The sequence below is a fragment of the Guillardia theta genome (assembly GCF_000315625.1).
Source record: "Guillardia theta CCMP2712 unplaced genomic scaffold GUITHscaffold_56, whole genome shotgun sequence".
NCBI classification, from domain to species: Eukaryota; class Cryptophyceae; order Pyrenomonadales; family Geminigeraceae; genus Guillardia; species Guillardia theta.
This window is the reverse complement of record NW_005434618.1, coordinates 27,846-47,102: the sequence shown is the minus strand read 5'-3', so window position 1 is coordinate 47,102 and position 19,257 is coordinate 27,846. Positions and strand designations below refer to the sequence as shown.

At 56.4% G+C, this 19,257-nt stretch overlaps 7 protein-coding genes across 7 annotated transcripts in view; 4 read left to right on the top strand and 3 right to left on the bottom strand.

Moving 5' to 3' along the window:
* GUITHDRAFT_164246 (hypothetical protein) overlaps positions 1 to 1,384 on the top strand; it is a gene marked incomplete at its 5' end in the record, with an annotated part of 3,663 nt that extends 2,279 nt beyond the window's left edge. The window contains 6 exons of the mRNA XM_005828773.1: positions 175 to 208; positions 326 to 376; positions 428 to 493; positions 642 to 704; positions 835 to 1,003; positions 1,278 to 1,384. Of these exons, the coding sequence (XP_005828830.1) occupies positions 175 to 208; positions 326 to 376; positions 428 to 493; positions 642 to 704; positions 835 to 1,003; positions 1,278 to 1,366 (472 nt within the window). The 3' untranslated portion in view covers positions 1,367 to 1,384. The remainder of the gene's footprint in view (positions 1 to 174; positions 209 to 325; positions 377 to 427; positions 494 to 641; positions 705 to 834; positions 1,004 to 1,277) is intronic.
* Positions 1,385 to 3,879: 2,495 nt separating this feature from the next.
* On the bottom strand, positions 3,880 to 4,694 carry GUITHDRAFT_153671 (hypothetical protein). The gene is made up of 2 exons (XM_005828772.1): positions 4,534 to 4,694; positions 3,880 to 4,411 (listed from the first exon to the last, which is right to left on the bottom strand). Exon 2 carries the CDS (start codon positions 4,368 to 4,370, stop codon positions 3,954 to 3,956), a length of 417 nt encoding a protein of 138 aa, XP_005828829.1. The 5' UTR covers positions 4,371 to 4,411; positions 4,534 to 4,694; the 3' UTR covers positions 3,880 to 3,953.
* Positions 4,695 to 7,038: 2,344 nt separating this feature from the next.
* Positions 7,039 to 9,287, top strand: GUITHDRAFT_95840 (hypothetical protein). Its single transcript, XM_005828771.1, has 2 exons — positions 7,039 to 7,543; positions 9,004 to 9,287. The coding sequence occupies exons 1-2, from the start codon at positions 7,079 to 7,081 to the stop codon at positions 9,094 to 9,096; spliced, it is 558 nt and encodes a 185-aa protein (XP_005828828.1). The 5' UTR covers positions 7,039 to 7,078; the 3' UTR covers positions 9,097 to 9,287.
* Positions 9,288 to 10,187: 900 nt separating this feature from the next.
* GUITHDRAFT_141605 (hypothetical protein) lies at positions 10,188 to 12,297 on the top strand (the record flags this gene model as incomplete). Its single annotated transcript, XM_005828770.1, has 8 exons — positions 10,188 to 10,871; positions 11,064 to 11,381; positions 11,429 to 11,493; positions 11,544 to 11,595; positions 11,648 to 11,704; positions 11,880 to 11,962; positions 12,027 to 12,102; positions 12,217 to 12,297. 8 exons carry the CDS (start codon positions 10,188 to 10,190, stop codon positions 12,295 to 12,297), a joined length of 1,416 nt encoding a protein of 471 aa, XP_005828827.1.
* Positions 12,298 to 12,400: 103 nt separating this feature from the next.
* Positions 12,401 to 13,384, bottom strand: CPEA12 (phycoerythrin alpha subunit 12). The gene is made up of 2 exons (XM_005828769.1): positions 12,945 to 13,384; positions 12,401 to 12,831 (listed from the first exon to the last, which is right to left on the bottom strand). Exons 1-2 carry the CDS (start codon positions 13,014 to 13,016, stop codon positions 12,424 to 12,426), a joined length of 480 nt encoding a protein of 159 aa, XP_005828826.1. The 5' UTR covers positions 13,017 to 13,384; the 3' UTR covers positions 12,401 to 12,423.
* Positions 13,385 to 13,976: 592 nt separating this feature from the next.
* GUITHDRAFT_164244 (hypothetical protein) lies at positions 13,977 to 15,013 on the top strand (the record flags this gene model as incomplete). Its single annotated transcript, XM_005828768.1, has 3 exons — positions 13,977 to 14,044; positions 14,429 to 14,503; positions 14,551 to 15,013. The coding sequence occupies 3 exons, from the start codon at positions 13,977 to 13,979 to the stop codon at positions 14,816 to 14,818; spliced, it is 411 nt and encodes a 136-aa protein (XP_005828825.1). The 3' UTR covers positions 14,819 to 15,013.
* A 3,024-nt stretch (positions 15,014 to 18,037) lies between these two features.
* On the bottom strand, positions 18,038 to 18,622 carry GUITHDRAFT_111990 (hypothetical protein; the record flags this gene model as incomplete). Its single annotated transcript, XM_005828767.1, has 1 exon — positions 18,038 to 18,622. One exon carries the CDS (start codon positions 18,620 to 18,622, stop codon positions 18,038 to 18,040), a length of 585 nt encoding a protein of 194 aa, XP_005828824.1.
* Between the last annotated feature and the right edge of the window lie 635 nt (positions 18,623 to 19,257).

Here is a 19,257-nt window from a genome sequence, read left to right as displayed (position 1 = left end):
CAACGAACTCCTTTACCTCCTCCCTCCCTCCCCCCCTCCTCCCCTCCCCCTCCCTCGCCTCCTCTCTCTTCCACCCTCCCCTTCTCCCCCTTCTCCTTCTCCCCCCCCCCCCCCCTTCTCGGTTTTTTTCGTCTTCTCCAACTTCTCCACTCCCTCCGTCTCATTTGCAAGCAGGCAAGGGGCTGAACTCCCAGTACGACCTGACCAAGTTGACGGTGAGGAGGGAGAGAGGGAGGAGGGAGGAGGGAGCAGCAGCAACAGAAGCTACACACGTAGAGTCGTTGGGGTTGAGCTGGGGTTGAGCTGGGGTTGAGCTTGGGTTCAGGTTCCCTACCTTCGTAAGCTGTCAGAGCTCAAGTACGGCAGCGAGACGAAGGTGACGCAGCAGCTGAGAAATTGGTTTGACACCCTCACACCTGCTGGGTAGGCGCTGGCAGTCGGCTGGGCAGAGAAGACAGGGCTGAACAACAAGGACATCTTCAGCGTCGTGAAGGTATCTCCTCCTCCTCTCCCCTCCCCCATCCTCCTCCTCCCCGTCCTGCTGCTACTCCTCCTCAGCCTTCTCGTCGTCGTCCTACTGCTCGTCGTCCATCCTCCTCCTCCTCGCGTTGAGTTCCTCTTGCTCATTTGCGTCCTCGCAGGCTCCCAAGAACATGCAGTACGTCACTGAGACTCTCGAGCGCATGGAGCGAGGAGAGCTCAAGGTGAAACTCTTCCTGCTCCTCTCCGCGCCTTCTCCCTCCTCCCATCGCTTCCTCCCCCTCCTCCCCCTCCCTCGCTCCCTCTCTCGCTCCTCGTCTGCTTCTCTTCTTCCGTTTCCTCACTCTCCCTCAGGTTCGCGTGCGAGCGCTGGAGGCGGAGCAGCGGCTGCAGCGCCTGGAGCTCATGTCCTCCAACAGCAACGCTGCTGTCCTTGCCGGCCTCCTCCTCAACACAGGCCTCGTCCTCTCAGCCATCAGCGGCGGCAACCCAACCCTCCTCTCCCGTGGGCTCGTGTGGGCAGGTGAGGAGCGAAGAGGGGGGAGACCGAAGAAGGCATGAACTAGGAGAGGGAGAGGGAGGAGAAGTAAGAGAAAGTGTAAGGGCCGGGCAGGAGTAGGAGCAAGAGCAGGAGCAGGAGCAGGAGCAGGAGCAGGAGCAGGAGCAGGAGCAGGAGCAGGAGCAGGAGCAGGAGCAGGAGCAGGAGCAGGAGCAGGAGCAGGAGCAGGAGCAGGAGCAGGAGCAGCAGGAGCAGGAGCAGGAACGGCAGGACATTGTCGTGACGCTTTTGTCTTCAGGTGTCGCCATGTCGGTAAAGTGGGCGTCAGGAATCATCAAGCTCAAGCAGCTGGACAAGAAGCTGGAGTCTTACAAAGTGAAGAAGTAAAAATCCCCCTGTTCCTCCTCCTCCTCCCCCTTCCTCCCCCTCCTCCTTCTCCTCCTCCATCGTCGTCCTTTCCCGCTCTTCCTATCCCCTTCCTCACAGCCCCGCATGCTCGCTTTCTCCCTCTGCCTTGTACGTCAGCACGTTCCTCCTCCCCTCCACCACATGCTCACCAGGAAGGAACTTAGCAAAGTAGCGATCCACCACTCCCAGCAGATCACAGTCCTCCTCTTCCCCATCCTCCCCGTCCTCCTGCTTTCTATCTCCTCCTTCTTCCGCTGGACCTCCTGCAACTCTCTGCCTCTTCCCTGTCACGCTCCTGCTCTTCTTCGGTGGCTGCATTCGAGTCACTCCTCCTCTTCCTCCTCCTCCTCCTCCTCCTCCTCCTCCTCCTTCTCCTCTTCGCACCATTCCCTCCGCTGTCCCCAGCCAGTCGCGCCATGACAGCCATCCCGCATGCTTGTACTGTCGTTGCAGAGTAAGAGGAGGTCAGGACATGCGCGTGCTCTCACCGCCAAGTGAGGATGCGACGGGATGTCCTCCGGTCTGTCAGCACAACTCCACCTGCGTGAGAATGACTGTTGCCTCCTCCCGTCTCCCGTCTCTCTCCTCTTCTCCCTGTCCTCTGTCCCTCTCCCTTCCTCTTCATCCTACAGAGCTCTCAGCACTTTCCCCTCTCCCTTCCCGTTCTTGCTTTGACTCTCCACCTCTTCATCCGGCTGGGAGGGAAGAAGGGGAAGGAAAGTGGAGGAGGCGGAGGAGGAGGAAGAAAAGAAGGAGGAGGAGGACAAGCAGAAGGAGGAGGAAGAAAAGGAGGAGGAGGAGGAGGAGGAGGAGGAGGAGGAGGAGGAGGAGGAGGAGGAGGAAGCGGGAGGATCAATTTTCCTCACCTCCTCCACTCCCTCTGGTTTTCCAAACCCAACGAGTGAACGAAGGAACGAGCTGTTACTTGTGTCAGCCTCCCTCCTCCTCGTCTTCGCTTTGCTACCTTCTTCAAACCGCTTCCACTTGCTCTTGGTGGACCTCGGAGGTCTCCTGTGAAAGGTCAGGGGGTGGAGGAGAAGGGATACAGGAGCGATGGAACGGGGAGAGGATGTGCTGATGACTGAGAAGGACGAGAGGGTCAAAGGGAGAGGGGATGGAGAGGGAGAGGGGGTGAAGAAGGAAGAGACAGTAGAGTAGGAGGGAGGAGGGGGGAGGAGGTCTCAACCCATCGGATGTTCCCAACCAATCTCGCCATGATATCCACCTGCTTCCACTCTCAGTGTCTCTGCTACCCCCCTCTCTGCTCCTCTCCCTCCCTCACCCCCTCCCTGTGCCCCCTCCCTGTGCCCCCTCCCCTCTCCTTCCTCCGCCTCCTCTTCTCTCGTCCCTCCATGCCTCACCCGCTGTCCGCGTACGCATCATCAGGATGCGATGGGATGTCGTGAGGCCTTCTGGAGCAGCAGCAGTGAGGGAAGGAGCAGGAGGCAGCAGGCATGCTACCTGCCGCTCTTGCTCCATGCTCGCCAGGCCTTCTGGTCTTGGATCTTGAAGGAGCGGACATGTGCCCTGGCTTCTTCGAATGGTCGCCAGCATGCTGGAGCCGACGCGATTTGTCCAGCAGGGACATGACGTGAATGGTCTTCCATCAACTGGAAGAAGGAATGTCAAAGGAATGTCAAAGTGCTGGCTGCTGACTCTGAAGGTTAACTCAGATCTGCTCCCTCAACCTTCTCTTCTTTGCTGTCGGTGACAGTGATATTGGGTGTACATTACAAGCAGAGCCGTGGTCGTGATTTCCCTTTCACCTTCTCTCAATCTCTCGATCTCTTTCCCGAGTCAAATCCTTCCTCCTCACCCACTCGCCATCTTCTCACGTCCTTCCCCTCTCCTCCCTCATAGAACCATGAATCATAGTAATAAACGCTATAAATGAGTTTCCCCGGAATCATATACGGTCACGGCGGCGTCTCGCGCGGCGGGCGGCGGCGGGGGCCGGGCCGGGCGGCCCGGAGTCACTGCCACCGTGGCAGTCACGGTGGGGCCGCCGGACAGGCGGGCCCGGCCGGGATGGCATTCGGCCCCCCCACCGTAGTACTACGGTACGGACACCGCTCAAACTTGTTACCATGCTTAACTTCCGTTAAAAAATCAGGCCCCTGAGGTTCGGAGCGGCAGGCTTCGGGCTGTGCCCGGCATCAGTGACTGTCGCACATGCCAAACAGCGAGAAGAGAAAAGACAGTGAGAACCAACCCTCATCCCGGCTGCCGACTGTTGTCTTCACTTAAAACTGCACTCAGCGGCACGCAGGACTCCTCTGAGGTGCCGATCACTGAGAGGAACTTCAAGTTTCGTCACTGACCAGGGCCACGGCGGCCAGGGGTCACAAGAGCATCTTGTTGGTAGCTGAGAGGATGCTGTGAAGAGATAAGCATGCCGGCACTGTGATCACGATGAAACAACAACGCGAGAACGGAAGGATGGGAACACCCAAGCGAGCAGATTCTATCCGGAACAAGGGATCACGGCATGAAGGAGGAGGAGAGATGTATTTGAAGCAGCAATCAATAACAAGACGTCAGGACAAAGTTGAATTTCCCGTGCCATTCAAGCTTTCGTAATTTCATCCGCTTCAAAGTGGATAACAAACGGTTTGGGTTCTTTGAACGCAACTTGGATCGGGCGGTTTGCGGTCGACTGCTTGTACTTCTCCGTCACGATTGCCTTCACCTCTCCCTCTGTCCCCTTGGCAACGACGTATCCGTCCGGATACTGCTGTGCAAGGACGTGGTAGACCGTGAGGTCGTTCACGAGCTTGACCTTGTCTCCAACCTTGAAATCGCCAACGAGGGGATCATTCTCCGCCATTCTCAGCGGCATGGGAGAACGCTGCACGGCACAGCTTCCACGTCTCCCTGCTGTATCCAAACTTGTGCCGAACCTGATAGCACCGTTTGTGAAGCCCTGAGACACGGGGATCCATGCCAGGACTGCGCACATAGCGACAACCCATTTCACACCCATGTTGTACTTGAGGAAAACTCGAGAGATTGATGGTAATCTGCCTAGGATAATAAACATCAGTGCCATGATTGTGCCGAGATCGCATTGAAACGGCTAAAGCAAGGATACAAGTATGACAACAGCAGAAATAGGACTGCAGATGCCAAACAGAGGTCAAGCTTACCTGTGATCCGATCCTGGACGAAGAGGGAGAAGGAGGTTTGAAACCCCCGTCAAGAGGAGGTGCTCAAGCAGGGATGCGGAGGAGGCAGGGCACAAGTTGAGGACCGACGGGGCTAACGCAAGATAGTCGCGGAAGAGCCAGGATCCGCAGGGGTGGGGGAAGACAGCAAGAGGAGGATTGACCGGTACTTCAGAGTTGATTTCATAGGGTAGGTCTAAGGTGGGGTGATGAACTAACAGAGGGGTGACTTTGACTACATCAATAAGAGGAAAAAGGGGGTGGGGTGATGTAATCGGGTAGCAAAGGGTTGGAATTGGAGGTTGCTAGCGAGGGTTCAACAAGGGGTAGGGTGTGTAAATCACCCGTGGTATTTGAGTCATATCTTGCTAATATGAAGGGGTAGTGGGTACTCAACGGAGAAGCCCCAAACGATATTTCTCGCGCCGCCGAACTCTGGTCCCACAAGCAGTTTGACAGGCATCTGTATATTTTAAATCTAGAAGAGAAATTATATCAAATTATTAGAATTCAGCACCCAACTTTGTAGAGATCCTCACAAGGTCTCTAAACCAGCTAGGCTCCCTACTATCCTTTCTTTTCATATTGCTTCACTTATGAAATCATCAGATCTAACCCTTGCTCTCAAGGAACCCAAAGTTACCCATGGCCACTTTGCTGTGTGTTCCAGACAACGTTGGCGTATATTTTACGGTGTAGCACTAGCAAATCAACGCCATATATCTTTCCCTTACGGCTTTCCTCGGCGCCGCCGTCTCAGTGGGGCGGGCCCGGCAGCGACCAAGGTGCCACTGGGCAGTGCGCGGCCGTCGAGCCGCCCGGGCCGGGCCTGTGCGGCCGTGACCGGGTGACCGGCGTCGGACTCCGGGACGAGTCGCCCCGGGCGCCCGGCCGGGCCTTGGCAAAGCTGGCCGTGCCGGGCGCCCGGGCCGCGCCTTCAGTGGCCGTGCGGCGACTCGAGGCATCCCCGACTCACCAGTAAGTGACCGACTCTCCGCCCGGTACGGTCACGGTGGCACTGCGGCCCATCGAAGTGAGTCAGTGGCCGCCGCGGGAGCCCGGCTTCAATGACGGTCCGCGGCCTAGTCACTAGTAAACTGCATCCGAGTCACTGTCGGACGGTCAGTGTCACAGTACTGACGGTTGAAGCCTCGGACTCTCGGCGGGCCCGGGGCCCGGGGGGCGCACCGGGTCCAGCTGAAAGTACCGTACGGTCAGGGCGGGTCAAGGGCCTCCTGACTCAGTCCTCGTACGCCGGGTACTGATTTTCAACTCAGTAACTTTGCCTCGGAGTAACCGTTGAACGGGGAGAGGGTCACCCGCCGGGTACTAGTGGCCGGCAAACTTGAAAGCGGCCGGGCCCGGGACTCCGGAGGAACTTCCGAAGGGGGTGCAGAACACTGAGTTCAAAAATTGGTACTAATTTTAACTTAACTTTGAGTAAATTGAAAAAATTGGTCTACCCGGGTCTGTGATAGTTTATATCTGTTGTATCTCGTCCACAGATATCTTGCGGAGGCTGTGCATGAAGTACAGGGGAGAGAATGAGGGCCAGGAGGAGGAGGATTCTGATGAGGAGAATGCAGAGGATCACACACGTGAGGAGGAGAAGGAGGAGCAGGAGGATGAGGAGGAGCAGGAGGATGAGGAGGAGCAGGAGGAGGCTAAACGGAGCGATCAAGACTTCAACAATCATCATCTCCTACTCTACTCGAGGTCAGTCCGGTTTGTCTTCTTCGCTGGCTCGTTGGTGTACATTTTGTACGGGATTGGCCACTATAGGAGCAACTTGTGCAGCTGGGACTCGAACCTCAAGACATTCATGTGTCTCATGTTTGCACTCTCAGCAGCTATGTGCTCCTTTACCGCTCTAATGTTCCAACTCATCACATGGGTCCCTTGGATCCGAGGGCATCTTGACAAAGAGATTGTCACCTTCACGCTGATCTCTTTCCTCTTCCAACTTGAAGTCTTCAGGCGCGTCACAGCAGACATCTGCCGTGCTTCAAGCGTTGGCTACATGTCGCCCTATGTCAACCTGACCATTGACAGGTCCAAAGGCTTCCCGTGGACCTGGACCTGTCACGACGCGAAGCCCGTAGCGACCATGCTCAACTTTTCCACCGAGTATGGCAGCGAGGATGCGGGGTGTACAGATAGAGTCTTCTCTCCCGGCACGTTGGTTGTCTACGCCATCATCGGCTCCATGTTTCCTTTTGTCGTGGGAAGCAAGGGCAGCACGGCCCTCGCCCTCTCCCTCACTCAAGTGACTGTCATGCTCGCCACGGGATGGGCGACGGGGCTGGACGCGAGGATCTGGATCCCCTCCGCGCTGTTCCACCTGCAAGTCACATTAGCAAGCGTCTTCATATGCGGGGAACGATATTCGTCTGCTCAGCTTGAGTTCAAGCGGGAGCGGAGGCTGCGTGCTGACGCAGACAAGCTGAGCGACTTCTTGGGGACTCTGATCCCGAAGCCGCTGCACTGCCGACTCCGGTCTCAGAGCAGCAGGCTGATCGCTGGCAACATGGAGCACTGTACCATCATGTTCATCAGCCTCTCGCCCTGCGCGACCGAGCTGTCCTCCTCCATGACCCTGGCAACTTTCCAGCTCCTTGATGACGTCTTTACCCGCCTTGACTCGATCGTGGACGAGTTCGGGTGCTTCAAGTACCACCACGTTCAGGATACATACGTGATCTGCTGTCAGAGGACCTCGCGCCCTTTCCATGCTCCCGACAGCCCCGCCAGGTACAGGCGCACAGCAGCAAGGGAGATGGTTCTCCTCGCTGCCAGGATCATGAGGGAGGTGAAGGATTTTCGTGCTCTCAGCGGGGAGCCGCTATGGGCCAAGGTCGGGATCGCGTGCGGGTCGCTGGCAGGAGCGATCGTGGGAGCGCATCGGAGGTTCTACTGCTTGTTCGGGGATGCGATCAACACCAGCGCGCGCATGTGCCACTACTCGGAGAAGGACAAGATTCTGTGCACGGAGGAGTTCCGGAAGCAGCTGGGGGAGGAGGAGGAGGAGAGCGCGGGAATGAGTTTCACACGGAGACCAGAGATGCACATCAAGGGGAAGGGGTTTATGGCGACCTACTTCATAGAGGTCAGGGAAAGCAGCAGCTGCAGCAACACCACCACCACCACCACCATTAGCAGCAGCGGCAGCAGCGGCACCGCCACCAGCGGCAGGCGAGCTTCGTGGGTGGCCTCTGCCATGGCGTTGCGGAAAGCGTCTCAGGAATGCGTTCAGGTGGACTCACCCAAGGCCGGGGGCATGATCATGATGGACGACCCCATCTCGAGATGGCTGGAGATCGAGGAGACTGAAGGGCAGGAGCACGCGATCTGTGAGGTTGGAGCCGTGTTCTCGGATGAGGCTCTGGAGGAGAAGTTCTTGCGAAAGCACTATCCGAACCACCTCCGACAGGCCCTCGTTGGAAGCATCTCTTACAACGTCGCTCTCTTCGTCTCCTTCCTCCGGATCACTAGGCTCAGCTTCTTCCGTGAGGAAGAGGCGAGCCGGATGCGAGGGCATGTCCTCGTCGCTCAAACGCTTGCTTGCGTCCTCTTCCTCCTCCTCGCCTCCTCTCTCCTCTACATCTCCTTCACCTCTACGAGGATGCAACAGAATGACCGTGCTGCACGAGTCTGCGCGGTCGAGCGCTTCAGGACATGGCAGGCCTTGTATGTCTGCGGCCACCTCGTCCAGTTTGCCATCATGTTTTACAGCGTGTGGTGGACGCGGGCGACGGGCTGGCTGCTGCTCTTCGGGCCCGTTATCTCTTGGATCAACCTGCAGCAGGCCAACGTCCCCGCGCGATGGCACGCGTGGGTCGTGAAGGCGATGCTGCCGCTAGTCGTCCTCAACATGTACCTCCTCCTCCCCCGAGTCTTCGTCGGTGAAGTCTTCGTCCTCGTCTTCGGTGGACGCTGTAGCTACCTGATCCTCAAGCACCAGCACAAGTCCGAGCGCTCCATGTGGGTCTCGCAACACAGGAACAAGACGGAGCGAAGAGCGATCGTGCGCGTACTCAACGACCTGTTCCCCCGGGATGTGGTGGAGGAGGCGCTGAGCCAAGGGCAAGTCGCCTCCTCCTACAGGAAGGCTGCCGTCCTCCGACTGGATCTGTGCGACTACACGGAGCTGACGGGGAGGCTGCAGCCGATGGAGGTGGCGAAGCTGATCCATGAGGTGTACAGGAAGTTCGACCAGTGCCTGGCTGACAGCAGGATCTTCAAGCTAGACACCATCGGCGACGAGTACATCTGTGCGGGGTGGCTGCAAGGCAGAGAGGACGGAGAGTTGTGTGCGACGATGCTCGGCATAGCAGAGTCGATGCTGGCGATCATCGAAGGGCTCAGGTGCAAGGATGGGAAGCAGATCGCGTGTCGCATCGGGATCGCAGCAGGAAGTTGTGTGGCGGGGACGATGGGGAAGCTGCAGCCGAGGTTCCATGCGCTGGGAGAGGCGATGAACGAGGCACTCGAGATGCAGAAGAAGGCGAAGCCCGGGGCCTTGTGCTGCTCCTCCGACTTCGATAAGATCTTGACCCGGTCAGGCGCACGGCCCGCCGTTCGCTCGCCAGTCATGGCCGCGTGCAAGCCTGAGCCCTCCCAGCGGCCTGTGACTTCAACTTTACATCATCCTGAGAAGCCACTGAAGCCCGCGCCGTCCGGGCGTATCATCAAGGTTACTAGTAGTACCGGTCCGAGTCAGTGAACACTGCTGAGTCACGCAAGTTTCAAAGCCTGCAGTGCATAGATTTGACTGACTGCCCTCCCGGCCGGCCCGGCCGGGACTGACTGCCCTCCTCAGTGAGGAGGGCAGTAGATTTGACTGAGCTCGGAGGGCCGTGCCCTCCGACCGTCCGACACCCGGCCGGCTCGGCCGTGATTCTCACTCAGTGTTGAGAATGATTCTCACTCACTCCACTGCCCTGCAAAAACCGTCCAAAGATCCGATCGTCGGCCCGATCGGCCGGCCCGGGGCCCGCATTGGAGGACTGGGCCGGGCTGGTTCAAGTTCCAGCAAGTTGAGCGGCCTCACGGTCCGACTCAGTGACTGGCAAAGTGACGGAGGCTCCGGCGCTGAGGCGGGCTGAGTCAGAACTACTTATTAGTACCGCACGCCGGGTCGGAACGTGTCACGTAATCCGGTAGTACTGGCTGGTACTAATTTTAAAAAGGGACAAATAAAATCAGTACGTGTTAAGCCAAGGATCCCCAGGGGGTACAGGGGTCATGGAGGCAGAAGGGTCGCCGGGGCTTGCGGCACGTGCCATGTACAGGTAGGGGAGGAGATGGAAGGCTCAGGAGAGAAAGGGAGGACAAGACAAGTAAGAACTCTGTCGGTAGCAAGCTCTCTTCCACTTGCTGTCCTCCTTGCGGAAGCCGAGGATCCCCGAGCAAGGTCTGGTGCGAGTGTGTCCCATCGCAGCCATGGGCCGGAGGCGCCGCTTGCAGCTGCTCATCTCATCTCGTCCTCTTCCATGCACGAGAAGATTCTGATTCTGAGAGCTCAATTGAATATGCACAACTGATCTCCTGAGCTCGTATGCAGGCTCCTCCTTGAAATCTTGAAATCTTGAAATCTTTAAATCTTTACAGCCGTGGTTATCTCCAACTACTTCAGGATGCCTTGCAGGGTCCAGCTGCTGGCCACCAGCCTCGTCCTCGTTCCTCTCATGGCATGGATCTTGAGCGACTCTCTCCTCCTATCCGACGTCTCTCCTGCCGTCGGCCTGGGGCTTGTGGATGGCACTAGCGCCGCCCTTTGGCTGTGGGTCCGGCTAGATGCAAGAGGGAGTGGTTCGGTGACGTGCGGGGAGATTGTGGTCAACGTATCCTGGTGGGAGGTGGACGGAAGGGAGGGCAGCGCTCTGCTACCTCCTTACAGCATGCAGGCGGCACTGGAAAGCTCGCCGTACATGCGATCCTGTGTAGCTACGGTCCGACTTGATCAGCTTCAGTCAAGGTCGCGATATGAGTACAGCGTGACGTTTGCAGTCCCCACTCGATCGAGACAAGACGTGAGGAGAGGGACGTTCCGCACCTTCATGAAGCCTGGAGAGTCTGGCAGTTTCAGTGTGGTGTTGGGCAGCTGCTTGCAGAGTATCTATGGAGTGCCCATGTTCAGCCTTGGGCGGCTGAGGGGAGCAGGGGACATGTTCTTGTTTCTGGGGGATGCCGTGTATGCAGATGCTCCGTTTAACTTCTTCTCATCTTATGAGCATCTCTACACTCTCCTTCTCCGAGATCCATACTTCTCCTCTCTGACGTCGACGACACCATCGGTCTTCATGTACGACGATCATGAGGTGATGAGCGTTGGAGGAGAAGAGAGGAGGGGACTGCAGAGCAGAGCCGAGCAGAGCAGAGCAGAGCAGAGCAGAGCAGAGCAGAGCAGAGCAGAGCAGAGCAGAGCAGAGCAGAGCAGAGCAGAGCAGAGCAGAGCAGAGCAGAGCAGAGCAGAGCAGACAAGTTGAGAGATTGTAAATGGCATGCGGCAGATCTCCAACAACTGGGATGGAGGAGAGACCGGGCTCTTTGCTGACGCCATCGGGAACTGGACCTGGTTCCTGGGGAGGAGGAACAGGGATGCTCCTCCTGGCTCCCCTCCCCGGGCCAGGTTCTTCTCTTTCATGCAAGGAGACGTGAGTTTTATGGTGCTGGACACGAGAGCCTATCGGAATACCTCAGCTGGAACTATGCTGGGAAAGGAGCAGCTGCGCTGCGTTAGGGAGTGGCTCGAGAGCTCCCGGGGGAGCGACGGGGTGAAGCTGAGGGTCATCGTGAGCTCCGTCCCATTCACCTTGAACACGGGCAATGTAAGAGGCTGGAGGCTACCGAGACTGCGAGCTGATTGCTTGTCAAGTTGTCATATGTGCGATCGGACGGCTGGGCGGGTTTCCAGGAGGAGCGAGAGGCTCTGCTGGGATGGTAGGGGCTGGCGGTGTTTTGATCCTTGTCTGAGACTTTCGGCGGTGTAGGATACATGAGATGGACGAGCCCGTCCTGTTCCTGTCAGGCGACATGCATTGGGTGCTGCTGATGGCCTGACGACTGGGCTCGCTCCAGCTGACTTGCCTCTCAGTCGGCGATCTTCATGTCCGGTGGGATCCTAGAAGTTTCCTCCTCTCCGCTATTTCAGGTGATGTATGGTGGTGACGAGGACCAGGGCGAGGAGAAGGGGGGGGAGGAGAGAATGGGATGGGAGGAGAGAATGAGGGAACGTGGAAGGGAACGAGGGGGAGGAGGAAGAAAGGTCGGGTGAGGTGGAGAGTGAGGAAGGGAGAGGGGATGTAGTCATGATTGGAGGTGATCAGTTCCCAATGGATCCGCGGATGAGTTCGGTACAATGGAATGAAGAACCAATCTTCTACGCCTCGATGGGCCTCTTTCACGCTAGGTCTGCCCTTCCTCCTCCATCGATTCTTCATCTCAGGCTGTGCTGCCCCTAACGCGCCCAGCAGGTTGGACTTCAACACAAGCGCGGGGGAAGTGAAGATTTCAATCAGCCAGGCCAGTTGGTGGTCAGGCGAGATCAGGGTAAACAGAGGCAGGAGGGAGAGAGAGGGGCTGGAAGAGCAGGAAACTTAGGAGAAGACAAAGGCGGCGCAACTGGCACTTGGATGCTGCAGTGAACTGACTGGAACCCATCAGGAGCTGTGGGTCAAGACCTTCACGCTGGAGGATCTGAAGCCTCGAAAGAAGAAGTCGCAGGCATTCAGTAAATCTCCCTGATGTGTTTCAATCTCGTTGTCAACCATCGTACGCTCAACTCTGTCACGGGAGGTCCCCTTGTTCTACTCCCCTCCCCCCTCCTCTCACCCACACAACAGCTCATTTCACCCAATGAATCTTCTTTATTTAGTTTACAAGGTCGGGGGTTCCGTGTCTGCCGGAGGGGTTTCCCTTAGTGTACGTTACTCCAATGATCTCGTTCAGCAGGGCAGTGGCCTGGCGAGTGTACTGGGGGTACGTGTAAGGAGTCTTCATCTGGACCTTGACGCACATCTCGTCATCCTGGTCCCCGCTCTTATCTCCGACGTACTCCTTGGGGGATCGGCTGCATCCGCGGTGATCGAAGACGGTGATCACTGGCATAGCTCCCTTGCCCATGTTGTCGTTGATGACTCCGAAGCTGCTCTGGGTCTGGACACGGGGGAAGACAGTGCTCTCGGCGTTGGCAGCAGCTCCCACAAGGAAGGGAGCAGCAGCAACTCCAGCTCCGATGGTCTTGACGACGTCACGGCGCTCGACGCTCATGTGGAGACCCTAGAGCGGAGCAGGTGAGAGAAAGAAAGGGGAAGAATGACGGGGGGAGAGATACAGTGAGGAGGAGGTAGACAGTGAGGAGGAGGGAGACAGGGAGAGGAGGAGAAACTCACACTAAGAGCAGGAGTGGAGAAAGCGGACGCGGCGGCGATAGCGGACGCGGCAATAGCAGCCTTGAGAGACATAGAGACCTGCGCCTGATAGTCAGCATGCTGCTACTTCTGCTGTGCATGATTGTTAGAGGACCACGACATGATATTCAACTCAAGATTGGAAATTCATCAATGAACAGGATTGTCAGCATGCCAAGAACTCAAGTAAGTTGCGAGCAGGCTCAAACATCGACGAAACACTCAACAGAAACAGTCGGCTACAAAAAACAGCCCTCATTATGCATGAAGGGAATGTAGCAAGTATGCTGGAAGCTCTGAAGAATCAGATGTGCAGAGCAAGGGTTGAAACATCTTCATCTCAACATGCAGCCATCATCTCATCGCCCTTCACACAAGCACATCAACGCGTGCTCTCACCATGGTCAACGATGGATAGTTGCTGCTCCTGATGCTATAGAGGGAGGAAATGTTGCAGGTTTACCTCACCCCACCCCACCCCTTTGATTGAATTCGGGGCCAGGTGATATGAGGGGTACTCCGATCACCTTCGGAGCGGTCGTACTCACATGGGGGGGTGATGTAAGGGGTGGTAAGCATTTATCCGGGTAAGTACCGGTGAAAATTGAGGGATTTGTAGGGGTAGAATGTGGTATGGGAAAGTGGGGTGAAGGAGCAGACAGGATTCATGGGGGTAGGCATGCAGGGGTAGGGTGCGCGCCCTAGGGACTTAAATAAGTTAAGTAAATAATTATATGAAAATTAAAAATATGACTGAAAATATATATAATGGATATGGAGGTTGGGTGGTCACTTTTAAGATGTGACAGGTTTCGAAGTCAGAGGTCACGGTCCTGCTACCTGAAGGCTCGGTGATGTGCATGAGCCCTAGCTAGGGGCCCGGACCATCTCAGTTCCTCGTGTCCGGCCCGAGTCGGGCCCCGATCGGACGGCGCCGGGCTCCGAAAAACAGTTTTTTGGGTGGTTGGTTGTAACGGTTCAGTAACGACTTCCCGATTTAGGGTGGGAGCCGACATGTTCGGCGACCTTCGGGAGCTACTGCTCTTGAGGGAGAGCGGAGGAGGCGGAGGGAGGAAGTCGAGGTAAGGATATGCCGACCTGAATGCTCTCATCTCTCTATCATCTCTCTTGTGTCCTCTGATCCCCACCCCCACCTCTTGCCCTAGCGCCCCCTCGGATGCACCGCATTGATCTTCACTGCCTGTCGCTGGTGCTCCTGGGTTGTACTGTGTGAGCCTGATGGTAGTATGGTTATGATGAGGTGTTTAAATTTTGATATGTATCTGAATACCGTTGTCTTTTTGTTCTGTTTGCCCTTGCTACTTCTCCTTTTCCACGACTCAACTTTTCGTGTTGCCCGTTCAGTTTGGTTCCGATGCAACATCGTTCCAAGGGTTTATGTGGAAATTACCCGATCTATTTTGACGAGATCAAATGACACGTCTTGATGATGCTATGTGTTGTAGTTATGAATTCATCGGTGCAGCGTGTCCTGAAATGGGCTCGGCCCAACCGCTAATGTGTCCCTTGTTCGCCCACCGGTCACACTGTTACATGTCACTGAAGCACTTGTTCGAAGGGTGATCAGGTCCATTCTTGAAGAGAAGGTCAAAGACGGCTCAGTCGGAGATGGAGATGACATTGACGAGGGTCCTGCGACGAGCTTTAGGGACGCCGTAACAAGCGGTGCGGGGGTATGGGGGCCTATCTTGGGTGGAGTGGTAGCAGTAGGCGGCGGGTTGGCCCTGGTGGGAACACTTCTTCATGATCAAGATTTCGATCCGAACCTTGCCTGCCCTTCAGCGGTTGGAATGGACTCTTGTGCCCCTGGGGTTGTGCGGACAGCCGATGCTTGAGTTACTGCCTGAATGTACTGTGCACCCTCAACTCCGAGGCTCCGATAGAGGCTGGAGAGCGCCAATACTGAGTGGCAATATCATTGGAGGCGCGAGCTGGTTTGAACGGTAGATTTTTTTATTGTTCGATTTTCCGTTGCAGACACTGCCATGGGTACTTGGGAGTTTGAGCGAAAATATATCATGTTCCTTTTCAACTTCTCGACTTGCATTCAATCCTTGGCCGATGAGTAGTTTTGTGATCTGCTGCCCTCATCCTGAAGAGGTCTGTTCTAGAGTGGTCAGAATGCACGTTTCTCGTCTGCAATCATGCCCTTTTAAGGTATCACCGACAGTGCTGTTGCAGCGACAGCAGGTTCTCGGACTTTCGACCATACGATTTCTGACTTTATTATACATCCCATCGCTCCCAGCACTTGTCCCCGTGGTCCTTACCCAAACACTGCGCTATCCCCGGCCAATGATCGATCAAGGGCAACTCTTGTGACTCGACGTGGAACGCGCCTTGGGATGTTTGCTTCACCGTCGACACGCCAGTCTTGACATTCGTGCAGACTCTCGTCTGATAGCAATCTCTCTCAGCCCATGCGAACCAGCCAGTTGGGAAAAGGGGTAGGGAGGGGGTATGAGAAAGAAGTGGGAAACGAAGGGTTGAGACAGGACGGGGGGACAAAGGAGAGTGTGGTGGGAGGAAGGCAGAGACGAGGGGTGAGGAAGGGGAAGAGATGAGAAAGTGGATCCAAAGAGGTTAAAGAAAGCACAAACCGGCGAGAAGGTATGGTTGTCTATCGTACAAATATAATTTCCAAATTGAATCTGTTCCAATGTCAGCAGCAGTCATCTCAAAGCTTCAAGCCGTCTCCAATGTTCTATGATATGTTCTTCAGAGTTCAAGGAGTTTCTGCCTCCTCGAAACTCGGCACGACAGGAAGACAATAACAGAATACAAAACACAATGCCAGATAGATCAAGCCCCCACCATTTCCGCCACAAATACACACGCATGCCCCCGCAATGGATACCAACACAATATTTGCTAGATTCTATCTCTAAAAGCTCACATTCACAATACTGAAATAAAAAGTATGATGCAATTTCGTCGTGAAAAAAAGGCACACATTTCTAATGTTCTTTCCTCAGTTTCACATGTTGTCATCTTCATTTCCATCCAACCATTGGTTACGTGCATCTCTCATCATCGCATTCATGATTTATCATCGCATTCCTTCTTTATCATCGTCTTCATCCCTCGTTATCTCATCCTTGGCTTCTCTTACGTTGCTGCTGTTCGTCGTTTGGTACAATCGCTGCATTTCCCTGAACGGCCGCGATGTCCTGGCGCGGGTTTGGCACCCTCTTCCCCGCGCTGACTGGCAGTCCTCCACTGCCCGGTCCCTGCACGCGGCGCGGCGGTCCCTGCCGCAGTGCAGCGGTCCCCAGAGCGGTCCCAGGCCGCGTCCTCAGTCACGCCGCCCCGGCCGGGCCGCGCGGCGTGTCCTCAGTGGCCGCCCGGGTCACAGTGTGACCGTCGGACGCCGCCGCGGGGTCCGATGGTCACCGGCCCAGCGCTGGGCCGGTCCGACGAGTGGGCCCGCGGCCGGCAACGCCGCCGCCGGGCACGATCGCTCGGCGAACAAGGTTGCGGTAGCATTCGACTCGCAAACGCATCCGGTCCAGGCTTGGAGGCCGATCACTGCCGCTCGGAAAGCAAGAGGAGCATCGTGACAGCCTCGCCTTCAGGTAACCTTGAACTCTCTGCCGCGGAGGCTCCGTCCAGCAAGCCTTGGAAAACGACAGAGTCCGCCAGCCGGCGGCAGCGAATGGTTGTAGACTTGATCTTGACACTCGTGACTGCGTCGCGTGCAGCCGGGCCCTGGCGAGCTTGTCGAAGAGGAAGTAAGACAGGTGCTTGAAGGAGTTTTTGAAAGTCTCGTGCTCCCTGATAGCGCTGATGTGATCCTCCCCCTCGATTCTTCTCGCCGCTATCTATGGCGCCGCGGGGGAACTTGATGGGCCTGCGCGCACTTAAGTGAAGATATCAGCCTCAGTGTTGAAGCCTCAGAAGTTGGGAGGACAGCCTCAGGAAGTGGCGGCCGCTGTCGGATAAGATTTCAACTCTCACTGTCTTTTCTCTTCTTGACGCCGTCGGGTGACGATGGCCTGTGCGACAGCCTGGCAGTGTCAGGATATGTACTTAGTACCATCACGGCGTGCCCTGGCATGATGCGTGCCAGGCTGTGATCGAATAGCCTGTACGGTCCGGTGACTGTCAGCTCGTCTTCGCCGCGGCCGCCAGTGAGCCTGAGTCCAGGTACGTGATTCTGTGACGGTCCTCAGCGCGACTCTGAGTCGTGGTCCCGGCTGCTAGGCCGCAGTGGATCGCACGCACCGTGGCAGCGGCGGCCCGTCGCCAATGTTCACGGTCATCATGCCCCGCGGACTCGGACGGTCCGGTCAGCTCTTAGTAAACTGTCTTCGTGACCATTCGTGACCTATCTGACAAATTCTGGTGCCGCCCGCGATCGCGGCCGCGTCACTGCGGCTGATGTCGCCACCGTGACCGTCACTGAGCGGTGACTCGTGACAAGTCACGGTGGCAAGGGCAGGCTACCTCGAGAGCATTCGAGCCTCGGAGAGTTAAAAATTAGGGCCGGCAGACTCAGGCAGGACAACGGCGCGTTTTGTACTACTGCCAGCTGTCCGAGATTGACTGGCTCAGTGCCGTCGCCGAGTCTCACAGCCGGACGATGACGAGCTCGGTTGATCCGTTTGTTTTGACGAGGGTGACGGTGTTCCAGGACCCTTTCAACGTGTCATTATTAGTGCAGCAATGCGAATGACCCGGAGGCGTTTGAAAAGCAAGATCTATTTGATTGATTCTCATTCACTTCAAGCCTCACATATGATAGTGTTAGTAAGTTCAAGTTGATTCACCTCAAGATGTAAGTACGTTAAAACCTTCAGGCCTGCAGCTCTAGCACAGCCATGACCGACAACAGCAAGCGGGGGTTTGCCTCTCCTTGCAAACTTCAGAAGACCCCCTGACAGTCTTCAAGTCCCGACAGAGTCTCGTCAGCCTTCGGGCCTGACTCCGCATTCAACGGGCTCAAACAGCAGGCAGCCATGCGCTGCCATGTCAGCCTTCCCATGAGGGAAAATTCAGCGCCGCAAGCAATATCATGTTCCTACGTTCCCGTCGAACGCACTCTGTACCTTGTCTCATCCCTCGTGGTTTCCGACCCCAAGCCCATGTCGCTTCATGAACCCGTTGTACCACCCCCTCCCCCCGCTGAAGTTGTCAATCCCAAGCCTCCCCGCCAGCTCTTTCGCAAACGCTTGCACCCGCAGTCGCCGCTGCGCCTTGCCTTCAAGTCCCAGCACGAAGGTTCTGACAGCCACCTCGAACTGTGGAATCTGCCTCACCGCTCGCTTCACTGTCAGCTTCACGCCCGACGCCTCCATCAGCTTCAGCTTGTACACGTTTTCGGGTCGGAGAAGTTTGGAGATGGCTGAGCGGCTCTTGCCGAAGGCGCGGGCGAGACTTTCGTGAGTTTTGTAAAGGCAGTCGGGGCTCTCATGGGAGCGAATGATGCTCAATTTTTCAGCGAGGGTGAGCTTGGAGGTTTGTTTCCTCTCAGACGTGTCCTCTTGTTCCTCCGTAGAAGAGCTATCCCCGTCCATCTGGCAGGTTGGCAGGTTCGTATCTAGTTCTTGTTCTTGTTCGTTGTCGGGGACAGGAACGTCGTCGGGCTTGTTCAGTGCACCAGACAAATCCTGAAACTCTTGACAATTTATCGGGAGCATCCATGAGGAAAGGTTCTCAGTGCTCGAAAGGCGGCTGAAACTCTCCATGTCTACAGAGTGCCTTGTGGGAGTGAAAAGTGTTCAAGATGTTGTTTTTTTCGTGGGAGCAGGGCAGGGTCAGGAGCAAGGGAAGAATCGGAGAGAGCGAGCGAGAGAGTCTATGGGAGAGAAGGATTGCAAGATGTTCGAGGGAGGAAGAGGAGGGCAGGAGCGGCAAGCACGGGCGAAGCAGGGCCAGCACGGGTGAAGTACTACTACAGATGCGAAACGCAGTTGGGGGAATGCAAATAAGTACATACGCACTGCAAAGGGTGGGTGGTCATGGTAAGAATGGGGGGTAGGGACGGACATAGGCGGAAGGGAGAAGAAACTTTTACCGCGTTTGCTGCCGTACAATGTACACCCCCTACCCCTACCCCCCTTTTAAGAGTAACTTCAATACGGACCCAGACCCTGGTCGACCCCACCCCCCTGTCCTCCTTCTCAAGACCCCCAGGGGTCAGCCGCCGGATGTCGATTGTTCACCTCTGGCATGGAAGGGTCGCATCCGTCCTCAGCAGTAAATCAGGGGGAGGGTCGTAAGTCTTGGCGGGGGGTAGTGGGGGTACTAGCAGGGGGCTATCTGGTGGTAGTAC